This window comes from Oreochromis aureus, linkage group 17 (assembly GCF_013358895.1).
Source record: "Oreochromis aureus strain Israel breed Guangdong linkage group 17, ZZ_aureus, whole genome shotgun sequence".
Lineage (NCBI taxonomy): Eukaryota > Metazoa > Chordata > Actinopteri > Cichliformes > Cichlidae > Oreochromis > Oreochromis aureus.
Genome location: NC_052958.1, coordinates 19,615,489 through 19,625,328, shown reverse-complemented (window position 1 = coordinate 19,625,328; position 9,840 = coordinate 19,615,489). Strand labels below are relative to the sequence as shown.

The window sequence follows — 9,840 nt, the reverse complement described above, 5'->3', positions numbered from 1 at the left end:
TGCAACTAGACCCAGGAGGTGTTACCCTTTTCCCTGGGGTGGAGACAAGCAGACCAAAATTATTATTATTAATATAATTATTATTAAATAATCGAGATGATCGGGCATATATTTAGCTAAAGAAAGAGTAGTTCTAGGACTTATTGAGAGTCTTCTGTAAAATCTGATGTTAAGATTCCACTTCATTTCTCTTTCATTTAGTCAGTTTTCACTCTGCAGCAGCAGTGGTAAAAATAAGAAGTTGAATTGGAACAAGATTGGGGTCCCGGGATTGGAAGTGCCAAAAGTTAAATACAGAAACTGATTTATTGTCTTTTGTGCTATGGATTGGTTCTTGGCTCTGCATGTTGAAACAGAGAAGGGGATGAATTTGTATATTTTTATATCTCCACTGGGTCTAAAAATTAGTTAGCAGAGGGAGGGACATGCAGACCAGAAGTGGGGAAATTCCCCCCAAATTACACCATAGTAGCTAAATCCATTTACATATAGTCTATGGGCTTTCTGAAAGAGAGATGACTGTCCGAGTCTCTGGAGCTCTTAAAAAGGAAGGAATGCTTTCTATTTTAGCAAAGTCTGACACATCGATCCAAAGTCCATCAGTGTTCAGTTAGGTTGAGCTCTGGTGAGAGTCGAGACTAAAGCATGATTCATTTTCATGAAACTATTAATTGACCGCTCATGGATAGAGCCTCTGTCACCTTGAGAGAAACTACTCCCATTTACATAATCATAGGATAAAGGCGATCACTCAGAATCACTTTCTATTGATTTGCAGTGAACTCCAACTCTAAGGGGATAATAAGATGAAAGTAAATTACAATCCAGACTGATTGTTATCCATCAGCTGGTAACCAAGCAACTGATGGCTGTGCCATTCATGGTGATTCTCAGTGCTTTGTCCATGGGCCCCATGTAGCCAGAGTTTTAAACCAGAAAGCATGGTTGTTGTTTTCAAATACAGCAATTTTATACAATATTTAAATTTGTGGCAAAAAAAGACAGAATATTTTATTCTAATATTTTATCGTTTAGTTTCTACATTTCTGAATTCGTTTAAACAAATACACATTAGAATTTTATCCATGTATCCCATTTCTAGCGCAGTAAAATAAAAAAAAAAATGTTTATACACTGATAAATCAATCTGGATTGAAAAAATTAGCCATACACATGAATTGTTGCTTCAAAAATCTCAGAGTGACGCTCAACAGTCCCTCTGTCTACGTTAAACTGAGACAGAGAGTGTGAGGTGAGTGGGGAATTTTCCATGTCACTCAGAAATGCAGCCATGCTCTGCTCTCTATCTCTATTGCCCATTATACCCACTTTAACCGGCAGGCACAGACCTGACAACAGCTTAACATCTACTATACCAGCATCCAGCCAAGTGGACTGTGTGAAAATACGCTGTCATTACAAAAGCATCTGTTTTGCCTCTCCTACAAGCCCTGACTGCTTTATGACCTTTGGAGAGGTTGGCATGGATTTAAGAGGAGTTGATGCCTATGATCACTTCTGCTGGTGTATATTTGGTTGCCAGAAATGCTGTCTGTGAACAGTCTGCTTGATCTCTGTCTGCTCTGCCCTTTTTATTGTAGGGAGACATTTATATTGTTTTGTAATGTTGTGTACGAGCTGCAGGTTTGGTCGAGCTAATTATGAGTCATGCTGGTGTATGCTAAGATATCAGACAGGAAGCCAGATATTCTGTTATTATTTACAAAGCCATTTTAAGAACAATTTTTGGTTTACTTGAATTATCAAAACTGCATTTTAGGAACATTTTCATTCAGTACCTTAATACAAGTATAACAAAGTCCATAATGAGAAGCAATTCTGAAAATTAGTAATAGAATTTGCTGCGATGAGGTTGTAGGAAAATTTTAAAAAGGAAAATAACAAAAATCCAAAAAGTCAATGAGCAATTCAGACTCAAGAATAAAACAACAAGCTAACAAAGACTGAGGGGAGACAACTGAACTAAAGCCCAATTCTAGTCCGGCCTTTCCACAGCCTCCCACTCACTGTCACTTTAACTGCACATTTGTGTGAAGGCCATGCCACATAAAGTATCATTTCAAAATAAAAGCCTTAAGTGGAACACTCGATTCTACATCAATACAGGCGTACTAACCACACTCTGAAAGTGAAGCACCTGTTTTTAACTGTGTTAACACACAGTGTGCACTGCGTTAACAGAAAGGCTTCATTCAGTGGGTTTACTGAAGTACAGCTTGTTGCAAGTTGCAAATAAATGCAGATAAAATGTACAGTAAATAAAAGAATTAATGAAAATGTGGTGCTAATTTTAAACTAAATTCTGAATATAACCTGCTCCTGACCTGGTTATGTGTTCAGGATCAGTTACTATGGTGATTTAGCCACATTAAAAAAATCCACTTTTGTAACACAAAACTTCACATAACTCACTTAAGCATTAATGTCATTTGATTGTAAGCCCCTCTGGGTCCTGCCTCTAGGGGTTAAAATAAGATTTGGCAGGAGTTTTTCTGCAAATGACCTGATGTCATGTGTCCTTCATGGCTGATTTCCAAACCCTGAAACTGTATGAAGTTACTATAAAAAGATGCAACTTAGTGACTGAATCTAATTAGCATCATCTGCTTGAATTTATAATGTCTGCTACCATTGATGTCTAAAAACGCAAATATGGAATTCAGTGGAATATCACTTCCAGACATCCAGAGCCCGTAATTGCTGACAAAGTCCTTTTGTGCTCATTTATTTGTGAGGAAAAATACTTTGGATTTCAAGATAAAAAATGACAAAACATTTGGAAAAATATTAAAAGTTTAGGTGAAACACAGTTTTGGTTTCACGCCAGGAGTCGGGCATGAAGCTGCTCTGGTTAAAGTTACATCCACAAGGTCTCTTACACGTAAAGTGTGTGTGATGTCATTTTAACTTTGTTTTAATCATCATCACGTCAGACACGGCGTCTCACACGAACTGTTGGCGATGTGACGACTGTGACCAACGCCTTGTTGACGTCGTGCTTAGAGTGAGTCACTCTTTGGCTGACTGGACCACCCAACAGTTAGAGTGTGTTAATGACCCATGATGTTTCACTGATCTGCCCTGAACCACTAATATAATGATCTTATATAAACACTTAACAAGGCTTTGGTCTTGTTGATGGTGTTGGAGACATCAGCTGTGCCTGAGTAAAGGTTCAGGTTTCCAGGATGATTTCTCAAAAGGGAAAACGAATGACACTAAACTCTTTACGTCTTCATCTCTAAAAAGATACTATATACACTGGACATCTGCTTTTTCTTATTTTATGATGTTTTTACATTGGTAAATTCTGAATTCTTATATTTTTTTAAAATCAAATATTAGGGTTAGTGTTATGTTACATGAGCTATGTTATAAACAATCTAAGAGCCTAAAGCTCAGGCGTGAATCTCTAAGCTTAATAGTCTGGTTTTTTCTACTCTTAGATATGTATGATGTCAGAGAGAGTGTATATTCCTATTAAGGTTATCTTAATCACTCACCTCTCTGACATGTTAGCACCAAAACCTAGTACAAGAAAAATGATGTTTAAACTGAGCTGTGAATCATGAAACATCCAAGAACAAGAATACAGAGCTGAATGGGTCATTTTTAAACAAATACACCTCTGAAAGGAAAGAGGACCCAAACGCAAGAAGAAGTCGGCAAGAAATTCGCAGCAAAGAAAACATTCACAAAAAAGTGAAAAACCAAACATCCAAAGCATTATGTATGAGGAAATCAACTAGGACCATAAAGGAAAACCAGAAAAACACCAAGAACACAGGAAAGCTTGGTTACAAGTATTAAGACCACACAGGTGGCTGATTTGCTAACTGAACACTATGTGGAAATGACAGGGCGGGAAAAAGAGCAAAGGCAGGAAATCTGTAGGAATTAAAAAATAAAACAGGAAGAAACCCAAAATTTCAATGACTCTAGAATCCGAATAAGTCATATGAAACACACCATACAGTAAAAAGACAGACTTCATAACACGCCGTAATATTCCATAATGAACTGTAATTATGCAACCAGTGATGATGGAAAAAAGCTTGAAAGAAAGAAAGGTTTAACCCTTAAAGCTCCCATCGGTTTTAGGTCATACTTTTAGGTCACAATACCATATCTCCCACGACAGGTTGGCTTAGAGGGTTTAAATTCATGGGAAAAATTATTTGCATTTATTATAAGATCTAGAGCATGTATATCATGGACAGGAAAGAACTTACACTTTACCTGTTTAAAAAATAAGCTGACATTTGATTTATACGTTATACAGAAGTCCATAAACAAATGTGTTTGTGTAGATTAAATCTGCTGGCCTCATGTAATCAGTTCTAAGGCGTCTTTTCTTTTCTCTTCTTGAATGTTAAAGATATGAGATCACAGGTCATTCGTCTTAAACACTCACCATTGTGTTGTTGCCTACTGGATCTTTTTCACAATTCAGCTGCTCAACGATCCCAGAGATGCAGAGGGGCCCAGCAAAGCCTAGCAGATCTGCCAAGTAGCGGAAGGTGCTGCTGAGCAGGATGGGACGGCCAAACGCTCGATACATGGAGCGCCAGATCGACGGAGATCTATCCGGGTCCTCAGGTGTCTGTGAGGACGGAGGATAGAAGGAAAAAGCAGAGAAATTAGATCTGTATATTTTCATTTAGAACAACCACTGTAAATCGCTGCAGTGAAATTAAATCATTTTACAGCCTCCATCTGCTCACCCTCTGATCCTCATAGGCGTCTTTAAGCCGCAGGTAGTTGGTGAGGGCTCTCATGGCGATGGGCAGCTTGCCGATCTTCTTCAGCTCTATAGGCCTCTTATGGGCTCCGACAATGAGAGGATTCATCCACCAATATGTCGCCTAAAAAACGAGCCAAGAATTTTCTGTGCTGTGCTGCCAAATTGTTTTCCAGTAAAAATTTGGAACACTCAATATTGACTAAGAGGCATAAAAATAAAAAATAAGTTCCTTCATTGGATTTTTTGGTTTTTAGTACTTGTGGTCTAAGTATTATTTTAATTGTGTACTTTAAAATTTGCATTTTAACCTTTTTGTGTTAATAATGGTTCTGAAAATCTACCTTTGACAGCAGGTTGACAAAAGGCTGCAGAAAACGAACCCCCAAATCCTGTAAATCTTCTGGTGGTTTAACTTTCTGAGGGTTGGCAAAGAATACATATTTCTAGAAGAAGACACAAAGACAAAATTAATCTACGCAGGAAAAAACAAGAAAAACAAAACTATTTTGGGATGCCAGGATGATTGCAATCTACACGAAACAAAACTCCTTGAACTAAACCGACGTAGCGTGAAATGTGTTTCCTCACCCTCACTCTGATGACGTTGATCTCCACGGCCATCAGAAGTCCATACAGGATCACTAACAGTGCAGTGATGTACAACCTGAGATACTGTGATGCATCTTTGTCCTCGGCAAACTTCCACAACTTTATGGACTTTGTGATGAACGCCAGCACCCAGTAGATGAAAAGGACTGTGAGAAAAGAGACAAAAAGCAGCATGACTATCACCGACGCCGCATCACTGCTATCATACTTGTGTTTTCAAAGATCATACCGTACCCTAAAAAGCTGAATTTTTCTTTGTATGTTGGCCTCTTGTCCACACACAAACAACTTTAGGTCACTGGAAACAGACCTTTGGGAACTCCTCCCAGGGAGCAGATATTAAAAGTCTATTTTGAGTGTTGACTATGCAGAAAATAAGACTCTTGGAAACCATGAAAATATCTACGCTACATTCCTGGTTGGGCCTTGTCAGTCAGTACATGCCTTTGCTTTCTGTTTACACCAGCATGCACATTCCCAGTTTAAGTGTATGGTCAATTCACATGCTTTTTCAAACGTGCAATATAATTTCTATGTCACACTCGCGCTGGTCTGTTTACTGCTTTGTTTTTCCACTCTCTCTGAGTCCAGCTGAAGTCTGCGACAACTCTCTTCAATGGCGCAAAACAGACAAATGGCCCCTTTCCAAGTATCTTGCCCAAACCTACCACCCACACTCTGAGCAGAACCCTCTTGGACAGTTCTGTGGACCACCTCTCTTTGGCGTAACCTGAACTGTGCCCAAGAATCCCTGTGACTGATATCTCCTTCCCTATTGGCTTGCTATTACCCAATAAACCTTTTGATCTTTAACTTGTCAGCAATAGGTGCTGCTTAAGAGTCCACTTCATTGCCAGTGTGGCGGATGATAATGTATGTAGATTATACATGAACCTAAGCTGAAACACTCATCTGGATGGAGATAATCTTACTTATTAGTGTTGATGTTGCTTTCACAAGCCTTCAAGAGAAGTACCTGCTTATAGATACAGTATATACCAGCTAGCAAACAGAAAATAATGTCAGGAAAAGCTGAGAAAGTGGATGAACTCTAGCGAGGCACGTCTATGTTTTTAGGATTAGCAAATTTCTCATCTGCAAAACATCCACATGCTAACCTGCCATTGTTGTTGAAACATCCTTGCATCTAATGAGCGTCTGTTTTTTGATAGATACTCCTCACTCAACCTCCTGCCCTTTCTGCTTTTTATTAATATTCCTTCTCCAACGTCTGTACTGTGGCCAACGTAGTTTTTTATTTGAGTTCCAATTCAGATAATCTTTGGCTCCTTCCTTTAGGGGGTCCCCACATCAGATCAGATCATTGGCCTCCGTCTCAGCCTATTCCCAGCATCCTCCTCCCTCACACAAAACCTCTGCATGTCCCTCTTCACTACATCCATGAGCCTATCTGTGGTCTTCCTCTTTTCCTCCTGCCAATCTTCAACATCCTTTGTCCAGCACATCTACTCTCCTCCTCCTCTGCACATGTTCAAATCATCTCAGCCTTTCTGAAATGTTTTTCTGAGACTGAATTCATTTTGTTTTATGATTATAATTATTTGTTAAAATTCCAAAGGGAAGGTTGATCATTTGAGACCAAGTTAATTGGTTTGTAGTTTTGTTTTTTCTGTTTTAATTAAGGAAGGGGTGCTAATCTTAATTGTCCTCTTTTATATTGACTTAACAGAATTCCTTGGCTGTTTATTTGATCAAAATAAAAAAAGGGTCATATTAAGCGCCCCTCACTGTCTTACCAAGCAGCAGTTTGGGAAAGTTGGATGTTTCTATGTTGTGGTAGTAAATGACTGATGTTGTGGCTGCTACAAAACCCATGAATGCTGGCATGAAGAGATGGAGGTGGTTGGTACCCATCACCCTACAGCAAGAGGCAAACACAAAATATATAATAATTAACATGCAAACCATTTATTCAACTAAAGAGAAATAAAAAACAAAAAGAGCTTCTTTTTTTTGCTTATGTTTGATTTTTAAAAAATTCAGAGGTCTCACATGTTGCAGACGATGCCTTCTGAAAACTCACAGACGTGGACTAATAGCAGCAAGAAGGTGAGGATCCACCTCATGTTGTGCCCAGGGAAATGAAGCCATGTGTTATGATGGATCTGGACTTTAGAGCTCTGACTGCCCCAACCTGATGGACAAAAACACAAGACAGTGAATCGGAGCTTGCGATGTTGTCAGAGGTGACAAGTGTGTGCAGAAAAGCGTAACAGAGGCCAAAAAAATAGATGGTGGATCAGAAAATGTGTTTATAAATGTGACTTCAAAGCACAACTGATTTGCATCAATTTACTTACACTCTCCAAATAATTCTGCTGGTTTATGTTTATGTCATAACTGAGTGAAAATCATTGTTCAGGGATGAAGAAAATAACTTTAAACATAAACATGAATCACACATGACATCACTTATAACTTTGATCTTTTAAAATCTCTGCATTTGTGTGTATGATCAAAACAACTCCAAACCACGCTTTTAAATGCATCAGGAATCTTTTGGGAAGATATGTGAACTTAAGAGGACAACAAAATTCATGTCATATTTATTTCATGTTATGTTACAAAAAAAAAACTGTAAAAGAGAGGTCCTGAAAGCATGTGCGATCTAAAAAGAGCCCAACTGTGAAAAGTCACAGAGGTAATGCATAATATTATTTCCAACCATACAAAATACCGAATACTTTGATAAATTAGGACCAGATTTAACCTTCAAATCTTAACATATTAATATATTCTGGCAGTTAAAAAAAGACAAAGAAACTATCACTAGTGTATTAATATACTTTAATGGGTACACCTGTACGACTGCTTGTTGAAGCAAATCGGAGCAATCACATGACCGCAAATTAAAACAAATTAAGGCATGTAAACATGGTCAAAACAATCTGGTAAAGTTCAAACTGAGTATCAGAATGGGGAAGAAAGGTGATTTAACTGGCTTTCCATGTGGCATGGTTGTTGTCAGATGAGCTGGCCTGTGTGTTTCAGAAACTCCTGGTTTGCTTGTATTTTCCCACATAACCATCTCTAGGGTTTACAGAGAATGGCCCATTGAAGAGAACTTATCCAGTGAGCAGTGGCGAAAATGCTTTGTTGATGCCAAAAGTGAGAGGAAAATTATAAGTCTTTAGCAAACTGATAGGAAGGCAACAGTAAGTCAAATAACCCCTCGTAGCTACCAAGACGACATTAAACCTTGAAGCAGCAGAAGACCACAACAAGTGCCAATCCTGTCAGCTAAGAACAGAAAATGTAGGTGCCAATTCACACAGGTTCACAAAAACTTGACAGTAGTAGGAACAACGTTGCCTGGTCTGATGAGGTTTGAGAGACTGAGATGACTGTAGCTTAGGAGTTAGAGCAGGCCATCTACTAATTTGACCCCTGGCTGCTCAAAATCGCATGCCTAAGTGAAGGTACTACACCCCAAGCTGCTCCCCGATGTGTTCATGTGAGTACGAATGTGGCTGAATGCTAGGTAGGAAGTGCTTATGTAAAGTATAAATGCATTATATAAGAATCAGTCTTTTCACCATGATGAGTCCAAAGTTCTGCTCCAACATTAAGATTAGAGGGTCAGAATTTTGCATAACCATCTTCTGTAGGCTGGTTCCACCTGGACAACATGCCATGTCACAAAACTCAGATAATTTCCAATTGGTTCCTTAAACATTACGATGAGTTGACTTTACTTAAATGGTCTCCATAATTTCAATCCCATACAGCACGTTTGGGATGTAGTGAATTGGGAGATTTACATGATGAATGTACAGCCAAAAAAATCTGCATCAGTGGTTATACCTTCATATCAATATGGGCCAGTATCTCTGAGTAATGTTTCCAGCACCTTGTTGAATCAAAGCCATGAAGAATTAAAGCAGTTCTGAAGGCAAAAAATTCTTCAGTCCAGTACAAGCAAGATGTACCTAATAGAGTGTCAGATGAGTGTATATTCAGGTACCATGTACCTTAGTATTGAGACATATTCAATCAGTGATACAGTCGTTCAATAAGGCAGCAACTACTAATTATGTTAAAGTCCAAACTGCTAATTATATTGTTAATAAATTCATGTTAGGCAATCTTGTACCCATCAAATATTTACTATTTGTGCTTGAAAATAAATTTGAGTAAGTATGTAATTATCAAATTACTTGCATATGGACTTTTTCCAAGTCTGCCTTTTTTCTACAGCATTTACTTCTACATGTAATTAAAGTCTTGCTGCTTTAGTAATAGTTTCATTTATTCCACCAGTCTCTATTATTAGATTTGATTCTGCTCTTAACTCAATGGACTGAAGCCATTTTGGAGCCTTAGGGCACAGAGACCATGAAAAACTACAACCAGGAAGCATCAATTAGTGAGTCCTTGGGGAGAGAGCTGAGGGCTTATGGTCAGAACCATTCCCATAAACTACTGACTACACCGAGACACACAAA

General features: G+C 38.4%; 1 protein-coding gene across 4 annotated transcripts in view; it reads right to left on the bottom strand.

Annotated features, from left to right (window-relative positions):
- The window catches only part of abcc9 (ATP-binding cassette, sub-family C (CFTR/MRP), member 9), a 78,273-nt gene that overhangs the window by 59,458 nt on the left and 8,975 nt on the right, over nt 1-9,840 (bottom strand). For all 4 annotated transcript variants that reach the window (XR_005608819.1, XM_039600861.1, XM_039600860.1 and 1 more), the window contains exons 3-8: nt 7,388-7,529; nt 7,132-7,253; nt 5,354-5,520; nt 5,107-5,208; nt 4,746-4,886; nt 4,436-4,624 (exon numbers count right to left, since the gene is read on the bottom strand). Coding sequence is in view for 3 of the 4 variants with exons in the window: in XM_039600861.1 (XP_039456795.1) it covers nt 4,436-4,624; nt 4,746-4,886; nt 5,107-5,208; nt 5,354-5,520; nt 7,132-7,253; nt 7,388-7,529 (863 nt within the window). In the remaining variant the exon portion in view is untranslated. The remainder of the gene's footprint in view (nt 1-4,435; nt 4,625-4,745; nt 4,887-5,106; nt 5,209-5,353; nt 5,521-7,131; nt 7,254-7,387; nt 7,530-9,840) is intronic.